The sequence below is a fragment of the Ips typographus genome, linkage group LG11, assembly GCF_016097725.1.
Source record: "Ips typographus isolate SLU linkage group LG11, UJ_Ityp_2.0, whole genome shotgun sequence".
Lineage (NCBI taxonomy): Eukaryota > Metazoa > Arthropoda > Insecta > Coleoptera > Curculionidae > Ips > Ips typographus.
Genome location: NC_138432.1, coordinates 10,866,400 through 10,885,216, shown reverse-complemented (window position 1 = coordinate 10,885,216; position 18,817 = coordinate 10,866,400). Strand labels below are relative to the sequence as shown.

The window sequence follows — 18,817 nt, the reverse complement described above, 5'->3', positions numbered from 1 at the left end:
GCTTTCGAAAAATTAATGTTTCTCTCTCGGATTGTTTCGGCAAAACAACTAATTTGATGCCGCTAGTGATACAAGTGCAATTTGACAACGTGAAATTTAATTTTGCGGACCGCCAGCACCAATTCGAAGAACACTTTACGTTGGAAAATGTAATTGTTTCATCCGGTTTAGTGGTTCGTTTTTGACAGAAACTTTAATTTTGCCTTTATATGATGGATATAACAAAAATTGTATACTTGCTTCAAAAATGTTATTTAATGTTAAATCATTTACAGTTTACTAAAGTAAAACGCTATAAAAAATTGATCAAAATTGTGTTAATTGCACTTTTCATCAAGAAAGATCATCTAATGTCCGTCCCAATGCTAGTGGCAGTGACGTAATAATTGTTGTTCTTCTTTTATTACACGATTCTATCACATTGACGTAGGTTTTTTTAATTTGTGTTATGTTTGTGTTGGTTCAGAGGCTCGGTCAGAAATAACTTTACGTCCGTAATTCCAAAGTGAATGGTGACAAATAAGCAATGGAACGCCAAAAGAAGTTCTAGAATATTAATTGAAATCTGACCATGAAAAATATACCACCCTGTAGCATTTTCGATCATTTTAGACTTCCAAAATCTGAAGCTCATTAGAATAAATCCAACAAACCATATATCGTAGAAATCGTCTCGTGCTCTATTCAACAATTGAATACAGGGTGTTCCATTTAAAAAAAACATAAGTTTGGTCTATTACACTTTTTTGGAACATCCTGAATAATTCAAGTAAGTTGCGTTCAAATCATCATCATCAACTTTTGTATAAATATTTTTATTTTCAACCAGGTATGTAATAACGTTATTTCTTATGTGTAAACCAGGTGGAAAGATGAAAATTACCTACTTTTACTTTCCACTCGGGTGGATAGTACTCACTTTCCACCCAGGTAAATGTCACTTTCCACCCGGGTGAATGTCAATATGCGTTTTGTCATATCTGGGCTTACTTTTTGTAGTGAAGTGACTGTGCCGCCACCTCTGCAACAGCTCGCAGCTCAGGTGATGATGAGTAACATCTGCGTCTTCAGAAATCTCTCTTCTTTTATCATAGTTGAAGTCATAACTACTCGTACACCTATATTACCTTATTGTTATAGGACTATTAGCAATCAATATTTCAACTGAATGATTTATGAATGAAAGAATGAGATTTTGATAAATGGTTGAAAATAAAATAGAACACAAACCACGGTAGAAAGTTTAATTTCTGTCTCGAGATAAAGTTCACTTCGACTTCGTCTCGGCGAAATCAAACACTTTCCACCTGAGTATCCAATATACTATTTTCTAAAATCTGTAACACAGTTTAATGTTTCATCCTCAGTTTCATCAAAATACTAATAGTTTTTTGCTGTCAAAAATGATGAAAAGACTTTTGATTTAAAATAATTCAAATCTCGTATTTTTTGAGTTCGACAACGCCTAAGAAGTTTTCTTTCTGATGTGCTTTCGGTGAAGCTTTCACTTCACACACGTCATTCATCCTTCCGAATCTTTTGGCATTAACAATAGAAAAAGCAACCAGTCCAATACAAAAATCAGGACGTTTATGCGGTGGTTACTTATGAACCAGTGCGCAACGCTTTTCGTTTCGGGGGTGCGGGCATAACAGTGTTGAAAATCGGGTTAGGATAGGAGAAAGAGAGGGCATTTCAGTCTTGAAGCTTCGCGGTTCGGGTGCGCGTCGTCCTCGAACTGTTTGGTCGATCGCGACGTTTCGTCGATGTCCTAACGTCATCATCATCATCAACATGCTGGTGAATTGTATGCTGATTGTGTGCGTGTTGGGGTCGGTTTGGGCGGAATCATGTCCGGGGATGTGCACGTGCAAGTGGAAAAACGGTAAACGGACCGTGGAGTGTATGGAACGCGGTTTGATAACGATTCCTGAAAGTGCCGATCCTGAAACTCAAGTGTTGGACTTGTCGATCAACAACATCCAAATCCTTCCTAGAGAAACTTTTTTCCGTTATGGTTTAGTGAATTTACAGCGATTGTATTTGAGAAGTTGCCGTTTAGGAGAGATTGATCATCAAGCCTTTAAAGGAGTTACCAATTTAATTGAGCTGGATTTGTCCAGTAATTTACTGACTTCTATACCATCACACACGTTCAGGGATACACCATTCTTGAGAGAACTGATCATTTCCAATAATCCAATTCAAAAAATTGAACCTGGAGCGTTTCGAAATTTAAAAGGGCTAATTAAGCTAGATCTGTCAAATTGTGAAATCCAGACTGTGGTCCCAAAAGCTTTTGAGGGAATTGAGGGTTTGGAGTCACTCAAACTCAATGATAACCACTTAGAAGAACTGCGACCTCACACCGTTGAAGTCCTGAACAAACTCCATGGAGTGGAACTCCACAACAATCCTTGGCAGTGCGATTGCCGTTTAAGAGTGGTCAAAGAGTGGTTAGTCGATAACAACATACCCTTACATATAGCTCCCATTTGTCATGGACCAGAACGTTTAAGCAAAAAATCATTCACAGACTTACATCTGGATGATTTAGCCTGCAAACCGGATATTTTACCTTCCAACCGTTTTATAGAAACCACAGCATCGGATAATGCCACCATCCCCTGCCGCGCACACGCAGTTCCACCACCCCACATCAAATGGTTCTGGAACGGGAAACTGTTAAACAACAACACCTTCTTCACCAACCACCAGAAAATCAGCATCTTTGAATACGGAAGAGTGGAGAAAAAAAGCGTTTTGGTCATTACCAACTTGGATGAACCAACCACTAAACTGAATACATACGAGTTTTACTGTGTGGCAGAAAACAGGGCGGGAAGTTCCGAAACTACGTACACTTTAAGGGTGTTTGCACGCCCTACTGGAATAACTTCACTTGATAACGGACAAATTGCTGGACTTAGTGCTGCCCTAGCTGTGTTGATTTTGCTAGTGCTGGTGGTTATCTTAGTGCTTCTAGTCAGAGTGCGTCGCAGTCCTTACATTGAAACTAAAACACCCAGACAACTGGAAGTTGTGACTGTTGTAAACGGTTCAGCTTTGCCTAATGGTAAACCGTTAACCCCCACCAACCCCACCCCAGTGGAACGCAGCCAACCCAATGAACTTATCTTATGCAACCCCATCCAGAAACCCCCTAGAGTGAATGATAATTTGGTGTCACCTTCATCAAATTCTGGCAATAATCCTGATCTAATCAACGACATGCGACAACAGGGTAGCAGTGAAATGCTTACTTTACCACGACCAAGTAGTGGAGAATACAGCAGAAACGCTGATTCCCTTTACCCCTCTAGTTTATGGGAAGACTCCTGCAATATTCAGAGAGTGGGGAGCAACAACTCGGCCTTCTACGACGATAAAACCCCCATTATTGAGGGTACCAGTGCCAACAATTCAGATTCAGGAAGTTACAGAAACCGAGCACTGGGTTACCCTCCCGACTACGGCCTTCCTGTTCTCGGTAATCCTGCCACCCCACCGGCTTCCACCAAAACTTTAAGGGTGTGGCAGAAAGGTGGTGTACCGGTACTACCACCTGTAACAGCCCTGAAAAGGGCGTTGAGCAGTAGTAGTAGAAATTCGCCAGACGAAGGCTACCAGGAAGGGTGTGGCACTGACGTTTAAGGGCCTGGAGGGCCCCACGCCGACTTGATACCAAAGACTAGGTTCCTATAATAATGACAGTGGATGGGTGCTGTGATGATCCTGATCACGGTTTCGGAGGTGCGAAACGTGGAATTTTTGTGATATACACACTAAAATGTTTGGTGACTATTTTTTAAGTGTAAATATAGTATTGGTTGAATTCCCTGTTGAAGTATACATTGACAAGACTGATAACTAAGTAATTAGGTAATGTGAAAGTTGCTATTTTAGTTTACTTGGATTTTATCCCACAAATCCACTTTTAGAAGGTTAATTAATTAAAGGAAGAAATTGGGATTTGGAGTTTCTCACTAATTTTCAATTCAAAAAATTATTGCCTTCGGATTAATAGAAGTTAATCAATATCTACAATCTGTATTATAATTATTTAGTCACTATTTGAATGCTTGGTCAGATGACGTTCACTAGAACCACGCCCTTTAAAGGACCAATTTAACAGGACAAATTCAGAAGACTTTAGTTGATTAGCCTAATTAATTAATTTGAGTAATTTTCTGAAGCTAATTTAGCTCCTTCCAGAAGTTCTAAAACAATTCAAAAACACTCTATTAACTGCATTCCTTAACCTTAATGAAAATCAGGTTAATACCTAAAGTTTTGACTACTTAATTGTCATATATTATTATAACTTAAAATTGTTTTTGAATCATTTAGTTAGTAGTACCTTGGAAGGGCAATTTTATTTCCCATCTTTTAAAAAAATTTATTGACACGTGACATTTCTCGTTATTTTGAAATTAATGCACTTTAAGATTTCTTGTTTCATTTTTGGTGTAAAAACTGATTTTTTTTAATGTACTAATTTTCAAAATGTGGTAGTTACATAACTTTTTCATGATAATGTGACTATTTTCCTTTTAGTTAGCTTTTCCTATAGTTTTGTTTTAACTTGAATACCATAAATTAATTTTAAAATCAATTGCAGATGTTTTGACTGCAAACTTTTTCTTGACCAATCACAAACTACCAATAGTGCTGCTATTTAGGCTGAATTAGCAGTAATTTTTTACGTTTATGTTTATGGTAGTAGTGTAGAAATGTACTGAGAGTTCTGGTGATGATCATTAATTTAATCGAAACGTCTGATTTTCGTTTCAGGCTTTAAAACATCTTTTTTGGTTTTTGTTGTTAAAACTCTTCTGACTTATTGCTATAGTGTAATTTTTTTTGCTAATTTTGTATTATTGCACTGAAATAGTGACTAATCATCTTCTATGCAAGTACTGAACACCATATTTGCCAGCTGTTAAAGTCAAATTCATAGCGCACACTGTATAAACGAGAGAAAACAAATACACCTTGGGGTTCGTTTACATCAGATATATTCCCACGGAAACTGGTTTCGTCATTAACACTCGAGAGAAACTCCAAATTGAAATTCAAAACCATGGCGTAAACATGACTCAAATATTGTACAGTAACAAAAATAACAGTGTACATTGATTAATTTATTTTTATATATTGTTGTAAATTTCCAAAGTAGGTGGAGAAGGTTAATTATTATAATAATAATACAAAAAAAAAACGGATGGTGTTATAAACATGTTGTTGTTATAATTTTGTAGGAGAATTGCTGTGTATACTCTTAAACTAATACTAATAATAACTATTGTATCCAGTGTTTGTAAGAAAAATACAATTTTGGTTACTGTCAAAAGTCTGAATGGAAAAAATTGCGTATAAAATTCAGTATTCGTAATGTTACCGTAATATGTACATATAAGTGACAAACAATAAAAAAAAAAGTCTTTTAATAAATGTCTTATGAAATATATTAGAATATTGGTTTTATTTTCTAAACCAGAATACAGGATGTTCCCACCATAAGGTTTTAGAACCATTATTTCTCGTTAGGTTAGTATTTTTTAATAGAAAGAAATGCTTATAATAATAAACTTGCACTTGGGACACCCTATATACAGTTGAGTTGACAAAATGCAAATTCAAACAGTTTATTAACGCTATCCTGCATATTCATAGCGTCAAATTGTTTGCCAATGGACAATCATCAAGTGCTATTGATTTGTATCAGACAGCTGCGTGTATTTCAAGTTTATGGGCTTCACGGTACCCATAATAATGACGTTTATTATGCGGTCACATTCACCAGAACCGATGGGTTCTCTTGAATGGGACCTGAACCAAACCATAGCCGATTTCCACCTTCGGTTATCGTGAGTCAGCTGGTTCAAAGTGAAGCAAAAATTGGACTTTTCAAGAGTGAATGAGACTGAGAATTGACCGTAGGATCTATCGAACTGCGGTTACAATCTGAAATGGTAATTTCAGGTTTGCGGTTTAATTTCAGCCCAGTTTCGATTGTTTAAAGTGTGCATTGGACGGTGGTCAATATTGCCGTTTCGGACGTCCAGTCAACCGGACATTGTTTACAATAATCGAGTGAAAATTCAGTGTTGTAACACTTCGAGTTGGCCAGATATTGTAGTTTCAAGATTAAATATAGACGTTTACAAATGTGTGACCTAAAAATCAAATTTTCTAATCTGAATTGAGTGACACAGAAACATAAATCACTGCAAACTGGATGACTTTGGTTGAAAAGCCAGAAGAGGGTGGCATAAATCCGGGTTAAATTGTTTTTGCCGTGGACAAACAGGGCCGTAAATTCAACGTCCAAAACTTTCGGTTAACGCGGGGTGAAAAGCAGCTGTTTTGCCATATTCGGGCTGCCAGCACGTGCAAATTTAGTTTTAGAGCAAAAGTCGAACTCGGTTTAGGGTAACTTTGTCAGCTCTCCCGAAAACGCGAAAATAATCACCGTCGCAAATTTACGACCCATTAACCCTTAAATATACAGGGCGTGGGAAAGTGCGTACAATATCAACCATTACGAGTAATCCGAAGAACACATATACGAGCATTAAGGGTTAATACGGCATGACTGAGTAGATTATTATTCCATGGGGAATTTATGCAATCCAGAATTAACTCCTAATACTATTTAATTGCCGTTCGGGTCCCCTTGTAGGTGCTAATACGTTTATTTCACACGTGGGGCTTTGCCACCCTTGTGGGGCTTTAATAAGTTCATCCCAACCATTTGAAAAATCTTACAAATTCAAATTCCCTGTTTTAGACAATAAATTTATTTTTATAAAACAACCTGAAATTTACTCTTTCTTAGATTTACTAACTCTCCTACCAAAAACTACTCTAAATATTGATTTAACAACAAAATAAACAATGAACAAAACGCTTGTTAAAATAACTAGCAAAAAAGCCAAAACATCCAACATTAAATACTGCCATAAAGGTAAATCAGCTGCGATACTCCTCAAATGTTTAGCACCTTTATGCCTTATAACATACTCAATCCACCAGATAGCTTTTTCCACTCCATCTTGAGGTTGGTCCCTCAAAAGTTGATCCAGTTTCTTGGCATTGGCAGCATAACTACATCCAAAAAGTTCCCTATAAACTGGACATACTTTACGCGACATACTAACCTGGGATCATCAATAACTTCCAGGATGTAGCTCCTTAATTCAGACAGCTCTTCCAGGTCTATCATTTTGCCCATACCATACTGGACGCAAGTGTCCACGTTGGTGGTCTGGTCTGAGTGGAATGGTATTCCTATTATGGGTTTATGGGCTGCTATAGCTTCCTCAGTTGATTGTAAACCTCCTTGGGTGATGAAAAGCTTTACATTAGGGTGTTCTGCAAATATAGTTAAGTTTTACTTGACAGTGTGTTGAAATAGAGGTAAGTACCTAATAAAGAAACTTGGGACACCCATTTAGTAACAAAAACATTATCGGGTTTACCCTCCATGGTGTCATTCTCCCACTTCCACACCACTTTGTAGGGCAGAGAAGCAAACGTAGTTTGCAATTTTGAAATTGTGTTTTGGTTCAGATAGATTGACTTAACGTTTGACCCTAAACTAAAATAGACCACCCCTTCAGTGGCTTGGTCTAACAGACTTTTCAACCCCTTAAAACAGCCCTATTAACTTCACTAACATACTCGATGAAGCAAACTTACATCCTCTAAAAGAGTTTTACTGACAGGGAACTCAATCCCTCCTAACTCAATAGTGTTAGGGAATAAAGGCATAGGTCTATGGAAAGCCGGATTTCGGTTCATCAACAGAACACTCACGTTTCTTTCTACCTCCCCTAAGTAAGGTAAATCTTCCTTAAAAAGCCTTCTAACGTTGAAATCCTCCCTAGGCAGTACCACCAATTTATAGTACAATCTCACGTAAACTGAATACAAAACAGACACCACTCTTTCCATAAAACCCAGCTTCACCCTTAAAGGTAAATTCATGTCAGGGTTCACTACAGGGTGTGAAGGATTGCTCAAAGTATCCAAAGCCACCAAAGGTGCCCCTAGGGAGGTAATCCCAATCAATGGAGCATTATAATGCGCAGCAAACGAAGCCAAAGTAGGAAACAACCACTCAACTATAACCACATCAAAACTGTCATTGTTATCCAGTAACCTCCTGGTTTCAGTATGATGCAAAGTACGGTTGTACAGTCTGGAAAAAATTTCAGTCGCCTTGACATCCTTTATAAAAACACTCCACAAGTCGGGTTTTTCAGCTAAAAACCTCATGGAGCCTTCAAATTGAGCTAAAAGAGCATAGAAATCACTCAAATCGTACTCAGTCAAATTAGTTAAAGTCGAATCGTTCAGAGGGTTAGGGGTTAACACGTGCACATCATGACCTTTGATGGATAAAGCCCTCCATAGTTGCTGAAAAGGTTTCTGGTGACTAGGGGCGGGGGAACAACTCAAAAATAAAATTTTTGAGGCTGATACTGCGGTCACCATCAACACTAGTATAGTAAGTTGTTTTTGAGACATGGTACTACCAACTAAACTAGATTTAACACCTGTGTATTTCAGTTTTATCTAATCTAAATACTATTCAATGGTTTATCTAAGTGCTAATTTGCAATCTGAAGTACCATTCAATAATCATATCGTATTTTTAAAACTAATACAGATGAAGTAAACTGGTCTGATTGGATTTTTTGTAACAGTTAAAAATACTGACAATACAATAAATAATATTGCCTGATATTTTAGTCACATCTCAAAATAGTATATTATTCAACAAGCATGTAATGACTTCAACAAGCATGTTTATTACTCACGAAGATGAGGTTTTGTTACTTTTCAAGGATGCTTTGTTGTTTTGTACCTCCTTGGGATTGACAGTTTCCACGTTTGGAACTGACAGCCATATTATATCATCTGTCAAAATATGACTTAATAATGTAAACGAAAATCAAAGTTTAGAATTAACACTCTGAAATTTGCTACAGAAAGGTAAATAAGTTGAATATCACAAATGAAGAAGTAAAAGTAACATTCAAAACATTTATGTGCAACTGTTACGTCAATGTATTGTTACATCAACACATTTAGCCAACACCTGCTACTTATCAACCTCCATTTGATAAAACTTACCTAGTACATACACCTGAGGTAAAAATTTTGCAATAAACACGTTAGGAGGTTTGTCAGTCATTGTGGAATTTTCCCATTTCCACACCACTTTGTACGGCAAATCCCTGAAGACGGCTTGGAGTTTGATCAAGTATTGTGCGGGCATTGACGTACCTTCCATGCTAATCCCTAGACTGAAGTACACTACGCCCTCTAGTGATTCGTCTAGGAATTTTTGGAGTTTCTGCAATAAGTTGATAATATGGAGTTGAGTGAGTTTTGTTTTAAGAACTTACCGAGTCCACTTTGGTTATCGGTTTTTGGTAGTTTAAGTAACCAATTTCAATCACGTTTGGGTTCATAGGGATTGGTCTGTGGAAGGCAGGGTTTCGGTTCAAAATCACCAAACTGATATTGCGTTGCAAGTCTCCTAGATAAGGCACGTGGTTTCCGTAGTATTTACGGATTCGAGCATCTTCAGCTGGAATGAGGAAATAGTGCTGATGCCACCTGACAAACACAGACCAGAAAGTTGACCACAATCTTTGGAAGAACGTTATCCTGTTCCTTAAAATTGGAAGATCCTGTTCTGGAGCCACAATTGGGTGTGCAGGATTTCCTACTGTATCTAGCATTTGAATTGGTAAGCTGTTGGAACCTAAGCCAATCATTGGACAGCCAAACAAATGACTGTAGACTGCTATAGCCGGATGGAACCATTCAAACACGCACCCATCAAAGCTGTCATGCTCTTTTACAAGCCTTTGAACTTCCGGGTGATTGTAAAGAAAATCCATACCATCTCCAGCTATCTTCTGAATGATGAATTGTCTAATAATGGTACCCAAAAAGGTGGGTTTCTTGTAAAATGCCACTTTCCATTCGGGTTGAATTTGTGTGGCCTCAAATTCCTCCACTGAGCTAATATCATACTCGGTTAGATTGGTGAGGGATTGGTTGAAATCAGGTAACGGAGTCACTACAAACACTTGGTGCCCTTTCACAGACAACTTTGTCCACACCTCTTTGTACATTTTCTGGTGACTGTGAGCTGGCACAGGACAAAAAAACAGAATTTTAAAGGCATCACCCACACTAAAACTCAACAAAAACAGGAAGAAAGTCACCTGGTGCATGTCGATTCAACACTACAAATTTCTAAATAATATTTAAACAGAGTTTCTGGCTGCTGCTTATTAATTTTGTAATTTCTAGATTAGAACAACCTTGACTGTTCTCCTAATTGTTACAAATAAATAATTAAACACATACTATAGTTTACTCAGAGAGAATGAAAAGATAATTTACGGTAAATTTCAACTTTCAACAACACTTTCTTTCAGGTATGTGTGCGTGATTAATTAACTTTAAGGAATTTGCGTTGCCCAAATTCCTTCATTAATTATTAACGGTAGGGGAATGTTGAAGGGGGGACGAAGGACAGGAAAAGGGCGTCGGATTTAATATTATTTACTTATGAAGGGTTTGCTTTTTCCTCCCTAAACCTTCTTTAAAAGTAAAAAGGTCTATTTGGATGGTAAATCTAATCTGAAAAAAAATCTGGTAGTCTGGAGTTATATCTGAAAATTTAGGTTAGAGAGACAGTCAATAGAACGAGTTGAGTAATTTGTTCCGTTAAAATATAAAACTAGTACTCAATAAATTGAATTTACAGGTTTTTCAGTAAAGTTAATATGCAGAAATAACTAAAACAACTTCTTCAGGATATTCATCAAAATTTATGTGCATGATTGGTCACGTGACCACTTCCATGATAGTGAAAGTGACAGTTTAATATTAAATAATGTAAGTTAAGACTATTTTTGTTTACGTTAAATTACTATACAGGTGTGGTAAATCGTAAATCCAAAACCGACCTTAGGAAAATCGTGTAACGGACAGAGACACATAAATGATTGAATGCGCGTGACACAGACAGAACACCTCCAAAAATTTTAAGTAGGCCATAATTTTGCTTCAGTGTTGTCAAACTGACTGAGTTTACCGACTGCATTTGAGGTTAGATTTTAATCGCAGATGACAGATGAAATATTACTACAATAGGTAGGTCTCGTAACGCTACAGCAATTCAACTGCTAAATGAAAAATAAGTAATTTCATTCAAATCGTTAAACAAATTTGACAGAAATCGGACTAAATACAGCTCACACTTACCGACTATAATAAATTAGGAATAATCCAACAACAAAATTAATTTTGTCGACGCTATTGGATACATGGCGTTTGGCCACAGCGCGCTAAAAATATGGCCTACTTCATATTTGTTCACTTTTCTGTCTTTGTCCCGCGCATTTAATTATCTACGTTTCTCTGTCTGTAACACGGTTTTCCTATGGTCGGTTTTGGATTTATCACACCTGTATACTAGGGCAGTTGCTATATTATTGAGAGTCACTGCCCTATTAGAATAATTTCTGGCAAACAGTTTGATAAGCACTGCTGATTTGAAATTTTTTTTTTTTAGGAAAGTGTCTCTTTTAAAAGCTTTTTTTTCGTATTTTATCTTCATTCAAGTTGGGTCACACGTCATCTAAATAGAGAAAAATAAACAACAATCATTCACAAAAATGTTGTTTTAGTGCAGATTCTGTTTTAAAGCAATTCTAAATTTATAGCAATATTTTCCCTTAATGACTACATTTTCTTGGACCTTAATCTAAAATTGTGCAGAAGAGAACATTAAAACGTATTTTCCCGCACTAGTGCCGAACGAAATGATTTTCCAGCACTAGGATGGGAAAATTAAATTATGTATCCTATAAACTTACAAAATGTCAAGTAGATTAGAGGTAGTATTAGAGAGGGTTTCCAATAATTGAAAATAAATAATACTGAAAATAAAATTGAAAAATAAATTTTTATTAATAATTAATTTACAATATTGTTCTTTTATATACAGGGTGGACCATAAGTAATGGGACATAGAGCTACAGCATATTCCTGACATCAAAATAATACGATTTAGCGAAATTGTTCTACACCGAAAATTAATATAAAGAAAGATACAGGGTGTGAAAGTTGTTTTTTCATCATATCTTCACGGTCGTTTGATATAAATTACTGAAAGTTGGTATAAGGGGGTTTTGGCAGGCGTTAAATACGATGCTTTCATTTGTTTTGTAGTAGCTGATAGGGGGCGCTAGCTGCAACCATATCCGTTCCTTCAAGAGACTCTAACTTTTTTTTACGGAACTGAAACGACCATATGCTCTCAAAACATGATTCTAAGATGTTTTCTATGTAAAAAAGGTATACTTGTTGTAAGTCTTAAAAGTTGACTGTTTTCGAGTTATTTAATGTTTTATTATTGCATGCATTGTCGTATGTTAATATGATATGTGCTGTATACCCTTAAGTTACACACATAACAGTTTCTGTATGTAAATTTGACCGTTTAAAAAATGTTTGTAAACTTAAAAATAAAGCTAGTTGTTATGAACGCCCTTTTTGTTTTTGTATCAAATCCTACTTAGAATTAAAAAAAAAATAGTAATTAAAATCTGCTGTACATGTAAATGCATGCAATAATAAAAGATTAAATAACTCGAAAACGGTCGACTTTTAAGACTTACAACAAGTATACCTTTTTTACGTAGAAAACATCTTAGAATCATATTTTGAAGTCATATGGCCGTTTCAGTTCCGTAAAAAAAAGTTTTGAAAGCTTGAAGGGACGGAGATGGTTACCGCTAGCGCCCCCTATCAGCTACTACAAAACAAATGAAAGCATCGTATTTTACGTCTGCCAAAACCCCTTTATACCAAATTTCAGTAATTTATATCAAAAGACCGTGAAGATATGACAAAAAAGCTAAAATAAAATTTCAACTTTTACACCCTGTATCTTTCTTAATATTAACTTTCGGTATAGGACAATTCAGCTAAATCGTATTATTTTGATGTCAGGAATATGCTGTAGCTCTATGTCCCATTACTTATGGTCCACCCTGTATATTTATTTATATTTGCAAAATTAATACTTTATTACAACCTACCAACTTGATTACCACAAATGGGTTATTAGTGTGATAAATTTCCTCTAATCTACTTGTTACTAATATTAATAATAAATTAACAGTTGTTATATGGAATCATAATTTAGAATATGATACATACATTACGTAATTTAATTTCCGCACCCTAGTGCGTTATTACGCACGATCGCACGCACGCACTATCTTAGAAACTATTTTCTTTCTGTTTTCTTACACTATTTTGTACGGTACAAAATCCATCTTGGTTTGATAAAATTAAGTAAATAAATCAAAATGCCGACTATATTTAGTCAATCGAACGCCTGTTGATGATCAATATTAGTATAGACACGTCCAAATCCAGGTGCAAATTGGAAACAACGAAATCGAGCGTTTGAATTATGAATCGGGTGCCGTTACATCGTGCCAAACTAATGGATATAATATAAATAGGGCCTTATTAAAGGGCATTACCATATAAATGGAAAGCCTGATTAGGGCTGCTGTTCTGCAGCATCGGGCAAACTATAATATGTATACACGGGCGCATGTACGTGAAAGTGATAAATTGACGGTTTGAGGAAGGAAAACTGGGAAAATTTGCGATGTCGCTTTTAACGCCCTCAGCTGGCAATTATTAAATTAAACAACAGCGAACAAATTAAATTAGAGATTCGCCTCGAGAGTTATCAGAAAAAGGGTCTGCGAGTAAATAACTCGCCATTAACGAAATTAAAAAGCAATTTTTCATCGGTCTTGAGGATGGCAAGAAGTGAAAAACAGGCGAAAGGATTAAAAGGGTGGAGGGGTGAAATTTTGTCCTTGCACCCACATCAACCGCAGATGCGATTATGATGATAATTATTCGGGCGCCGTCTTGCTCTCAACTCCCTGCGGATATCGTTGTATGAAGTTAACGTCAGCCATTAACCTAATAACCGTTTAAACTACGGTAAAATTACATTAAGCTGAAGGGAGTTTAGAAAAAATTCGTCAGAACAGGAAAATCTCCTGAGAGATAATTTGATTCATTCAAGATTTAAAGAATTTTTGTTTAAATTATTGTAGATTATAAAACTCTTTCCCCGTATCACTTTTAATGTGTCTGGAACTTTAGTACCAAGCAAGTCTGGTAATTCGGATAAATATCGCATTTAAGATGGTTAATTAGACAGAAAAGTACACTCTTGCAACAAAAAAATGACCGATAAGCGAACATTTTGTTCGAGTAAAAGCTTTGATACGAGAGGGGCATTAAAGCTTTGATCGTTGCGCTTTTGTACACCGCAAGAGTTTAATTTAACCTTTTTCCTGATTTTTTTTTTATCAAAAGAAAATCCAGAATTCTAACCTCTAAATTGCGCAAGAGCTTTTATTCGCACCCCGGCTTATATAGCATAATAAAATATATGGTCGGTGTTACGTTTCCGGTTTTCTAAACGTGAAAACGCCCTTATTTAAAATTATACGGGAGCAACACGGTCATTATTTAAACTGGCGAATGTACCGAGCTTTTTCGATTCCCTTTTGCCGATGCATTATTTAATTTTCTACTTTTACGTTTTCGGGCTTTTCCTCAAGTGGTAAATACTCGGTAAGAGGCTGTTTATTGGAAAATAGTTGGATGGAAAAACTTTGCTCTTTTCAGTAATTCATGTGGGAGTTTAGCTTTAACGGGTTAATTAATTGTTACCGGTTACCGTGAAATTAAATGGTAGTTCCAGCAGCAAACAGCAAAAAAAAACATTCAGGCACTGCTCAATATTTAAATGCGGTTGTTAACGGGACGTATTTCGAATAGGCTGTCCTGGGGGCAAAATTCAGCCGCCATAACGGGCCCTAATTAAGGTCCCTCAGGAATCATATTCGATTACGCTTCTCCCCCACTCTTTACACGCATCCCTAATTTTCGGAACGTACGTCTGAACTCACCTGGAAAGTCAGGCAGGTGGTCAGGGAATTATTTTCATTGTTGGACAATAAGGGGCTTTTTGGAAAAGCTGATGATATGATAACAATGCTGTAAAAGGTCTCAGGAGAAGTGGCAGTGACTGTGATGTCATATTAAAATTCACTTTTCTCTTAGATTAGTTTGTTGATATATTCACACAGTTTCTTTTTGGTTTAACAAGATTTGTTTTTGTTGAACCAGACATCCAACGACGTGCAACAACTTGGGACGTTCCTGAGATATTTAAAAAACTTTGGCGACCTCTAGCGGCCAAACGGTACAACTTAGCCTAGTCCGGTTAACGTCACGTGATAGCCTCATTCATTAGCTTTATTTTATTGTATGGTGTGTTTATACAGAATGCTTAAAATAAGCGAGTTATAGAGAATTTTTAGAAAAGTTTCAACAAAATTTACTACGGTGACCTTGGGCATATGATTCTGCTGTCAAAATGACACAAAATAAAAGTAATTGTATTGGCAAAATTCCAAATACAACTAAATAAAAACTAAATCAAAAAATTCAAATTATAGCTGGAAAAAATGTCGAGAAAACAAACGTCAAAAAGTCAAAATGAATAAGTTTGTTTGCAGAGAGAATCTCCAACTAGTAATCCATCCATTGGCCACAAGTCAGAAAACGTCACAGTCACGTGAGCATTCAACCAATAAAACTTGATATTTACTGTTTCTGACTTGGAAGCCAATCAGGGATTGCCTCTGCGAACAAGCCTAATAATCAATGGGGTCCTTTGACAGTTTGTCACGTGACACCCGTACTTTTTTAAAATATGTTAATCAGATGACACACTGTCAAATTACAGATGTGGAGTTATTTCTGAACGTACAAACCAGCTAATTTAAAAATTCGTAAATGACAACTATTACGTCACTGCCACTAGCCCTGAGACGGACTTTACATAAAGTATTTTTTTGTAAAGTCCTATTATTATATTTTCTTTTTGAAGATTTATGGTTTACTTACAATATTGTATTGTCACTCAACTATATTTCAAGTGGTTTTAAATAAAAAATCTAAAAGTTTGAATTATCTTATCTCTTATAATAAGTTTCCTGACAATCATTCCTCTTCAGTCAGTTCTCGACCATGTGGTTACGTTGTGTAGTGAGTGTTTCTCTTTTGTCCACCCTTACAATGGGGGCGAGGATTTTGGGTGTGTTCCTCACCCCCAGTTACAGTCACCAGATTATGTTCCAACCAGTTTGGAAGGAGTTATCGTTGAGAGGCCATCAAGTGACTGTGTATACTCCTTGTCCTTTAAACGATCCAAGTTTGACCAACTTGACTGAGTATGATTTAGGGTTCAGTTTTCCGTACTTGGCAAAAATTGGTGAGGTTGGATATGACTTTAGCAAGGTTGTTGAGGCATACATCAACATCTCAGAAGCTCAATTAAGTCATGAGTTTTTAAAAGATTTAATCAAAAACGCTAATAATGATACCTTCGATCTGTTAATGGTTGAATATCTATGGCCAACTTATTACGCTTTTAAGGAGTTGTACCAAGTGCCTATGGTGGGAATGATATCTTTGCCTATGACTTTAAAGTCTTTGCAAGCTATAGGAATGGATCGGCATCCAGTGGTGGAACCTGAGTTTTTTCTGGGATTTGAAACCGCAGAAAATTTTCAACAAAGAGTGAAATCTTTTCTGTTTTCTTGGACTATAAAACTGATAGGGCCTTTGAAAATGACTCCAGTACTAAACGATCAGATTATCAAACATTTCGGTACAATAGGCAAGTCTGCAGCTCAGCTGTCCGATGAGGTCAGTTTGGTGTTAGCCAACTACAATTTTGCTAATCAAAAACCACACCCAATGACTCCTCAATACATTCCAATTAGTGCCATACACGTTCATCCTCAAAAACCCTTACCTCAAGTAAGTATTCTTTGATTTTCTTAAGCATTCTAGTAACATTTTTTAAAAAAGGATTTGCAAGACATCCTTGACAAAAGTAAAGGGGTAATCTACTTCAGTATGGGGACTAACGTGGATGCCTCCAAAGTCTCTCAGGATATGCTAAAGAAATTTATCAATGTCCTTAGTCAATTACCTTATACAGTGCTGTTCAAACATGCCAACCAATCTAATTTAGAGAATATTCCTGAAAACTTTCTTGTCAGGAAGTGGTTTCCTCAACAAGACGTTTTAGGACATCCTAATGTAAAGCTATTCATTATGCAAGGAGGTAAATGTCAATAAATTGCCTCTTATACTGTTAACAAAAGGGCAATTTACAGGCATACAGTCCATAGATGAGGCCATATCGAGAAAGGTACCATTACTAATGGTTCCCGTGTTTGCAGATCAAAAACAAAACACAGCTAGAAGTGTTAAGTTGGGAATAGCTGAGTCGGTTGACTATGAGTCGTTCACTGAACAGGAAGTGAAAGAAAAAATGTTGAAACTACTTACTAACCAAAGGTAACACTAATTATCGAGATGCATAACAAAAAAATACATTTAATACCATTAGCTACCAGGAAAATTTGGAAAAACAGTTTAAAATCCTGCAAGACCAACCGATGAGTTCGTTAGACACGGCAACGTTTTGGATCGAGTACGTCCTCAGACATAACGGAGCCCACCACTTAAAGTACGAAGCTGCCAACCTACCTTTTTACCAAAACTACCATTTAGATGTGTTGGCTTTCCTAACTTTTCTTCTGTTTGGAGTTGTTTACGTCAGTAAGAAAACCCTGAATTTCCTAATTCGAATCATAAAAAAAGTCTTTGGAAAAACTGAAAAATCGAAAATTTCCTAAACTGTTTTAATATTCAATATGAATCTAATTTAAATAGATCTGCAGCTAATGTTACACGTCACAATGTTGAACATAACGTGTTTTTAAAACACCTGCCTAGTTTAGAAAACACTTAAACTGGGGTTAAGTGGATCAATGATGATTGAGTAAGTAAGCCACTTGTTTAATTTAGATCATGATGCGATGTCAAATATACAATTTTTATTTCAAAGTCCTTTATAATAATTATCATTTCCATTGATTTAAACAAAAATACTTTGTAATAATTGATCAGTTTTGCGAATATCCATTTAGCTTTACCGACTAATAATAATTGGAGATATTTTAAATTAAAACAACTATTTACGTGTCGATTGACTGCTCGTTATACATTAAGTAAATTTAGTTTTAAATACTCACTAGTTTTAAATAGATAATAATAACACCCATTACCTATCCGTGAGTAATGTCATTGGCTGTCAGTTACAACTCTCTCTTTTGTTTTTGTTCTAAACCTAGAAACAGGGATGTAAATTTTCCGGAAAATTAAATATATGAAATTTATCCAGAAAATTTTCGGTGTGTGTGTGTATTTGTGGTAAAAACTTCAGATTTCTAACCTGAAACGTTCCTGAGATATTGATCAAAAACTGCAAAAAACGAGAGTCAATTTTGACTCCCTCTAGCGGCTAAACGGGGTAACTTAGCCGTGCCCGCTCAACGTCACGTGATAGCACTGTTCATTAGCTTTCTTTTGTTTTACAGTGTGTTTATACAGGGTGTTTGAAATAAGCGAGTTATGGACGATTTTCTGGAAAAGTGCACCAAAATTTCGCTCAAATTGGGAATTTTCGCTTTCGAGGAGGGTGGTCAAAGTAAGGCTGCTAGAGCAAAAACAATTGAGTATCGACACAAACATTTTAAATCGAATAAAAAATTATAAGTTTGGTTTGGACACCCTGTATACTGATTATCTAGGA

At 36.2% G+C, this 18,817-nt stretch overlaps 3 protein-coding genes across 4 annotated transcripts; 2 read left to right on the top strand and 1 right to left on the bottom strand.

Moving 5' to 3' along the window:
- Window positions 1-1,674: 1,674 nt before the first annotated feature.
- kek1 (leucine-rich repeat, immunoglobulin-like domain-containing kekkon 1 protein) lies at window positions 1,675-5,470 on the top strand. The gene has a single exon (XM_081988866.1). It carries the CDS (start codon window positions 1,795-1,797, stop codon window positions 3,652-3,654), a length of 1,860 nt encoding a protein of 619 aa, XP_081844992.1. The 5' UTR covers window positions 1,675-1,794; the 3' UTR covers window positions 3,655-5,470.
- Window positions 5,471-6,787: 1,317 nt separating this feature from the next.
- Window positions 6,788-10,312, bottom strand: LOC145735118 (UDP-glycosyltransferase UGT5-like). 2 transcript variants are annotated; one of them, XM_081988867.1, is made up of 4 exons: window positions 9,420-10,312; window positions 9,145-9,367; window positions 7,164-7,377; window positions 6,788-7,110 (listed from the first exon to the last, which is right to left on the bottom strand). In XM_081988867.1, exons 1-4 carry the CDS (start codon window positions 10,257-10,259, stop codon window positions 6,828-6,830), a joined length of 1,560 nt encoding a protein of 519 aa, XP_081844993.1. In that variant the 5' UTR covers window positions 10,260-10,312; the 3' UTR covers window positions 6,788-6,827. The 2 variants fall into 2 exon arrangements, with proteins under 2 accessions (XP_081844993.1, XP_081844994.1); XM_081988868.1 differs by lacking the exons at window positions 9,145-9,367; window positions 9,420-10,312 and adding exons at window positions 7,431-7,653; window positions 7,705-8,611.
- A 5,850-nt stretch (window positions 10,313-16,162) lies between these two features.
- On the top strand, window positions 16,163-18,410 carry LOC145735303 (UDP-glucosyltransferase 2-like). Its single transcript, XM_081989149.1, has 4 exons — window positions 16,163-16,971; window positions 17,023-17,281; window positions 17,334-17,517; window positions 17,570-18,410. The coding sequence occupies exons 1-4, from the start codon at window positions 16,177-16,179 to the stop codon at window positions 17,856-17,858; spliced, it is 1,527 nt and encodes a 508-aa protein (XP_081845275.1). The 5' UTR covers window positions 16,163-16,176; the 3' UTR covers window positions 17,859-18,410.
- Window positions 18,411-18,817: the final 407 nt, after the last annotated feature.

What these genes read in the sequence shown, in the direction of transcription:
- LOC145735303 (XM_081989149.1), top strand. Translation starts at nt 16,177, where the DNA reads ATGTGGTTACGTTGTGTAGTGAGTGTTTCTCTTTTGTCCACCCTTACA. An exon ending in CTCAAAAACCCTTACCTCAA is followed by an intron (nt 16,972 to 17,022) that starts GTAAGTATTCTT and finishes TTTTTAAAAAAG; the next exon opens with GATTTGCAAGACATCCTTGA. An exon ending in GCTATTCATTATGCAAGGAG is followed by an intron (nt 17,282 to 17,333) that starts GTAAATGTCAAT and finishes GGCAATTTACAG; the next exon opens with GCATACAGTCCATAGATGAG.
- kek1 (XM_081988866.1), top strand. Translation starts at nt 1,795, where the DNA reads ATGCTGGTGAATTGTATGCTGATTGTGTGCGTGTTGGGGTCGGTTTGG.
- LOC145735118 (XM_081988867.1), bottom strand. Translation starts at nt 10,259, where the DNA reads ATGCACCAGGTGACTTTCTTCCTGTTTTTGTTGAGTTTTAGTGTGGGT. An exon ending in ACCTCAGGTGTATGTACTAG is followed by an intron (nt 7,378 to 9,144) that starts GTAAGTTTTATC and finishes CTATATTTGCAG; the next exon opens with AACACCCTAATGTAAAGCTT. An exon ending in GAAGTTATTGATGATCCCAG is followed by an intron (nt 7,111 to 7,163) that starts GTTAGTATGTCG and finishes TTTTGGATGTAG; the next exon opens with TTATGCTGCCAATGCCAAGA.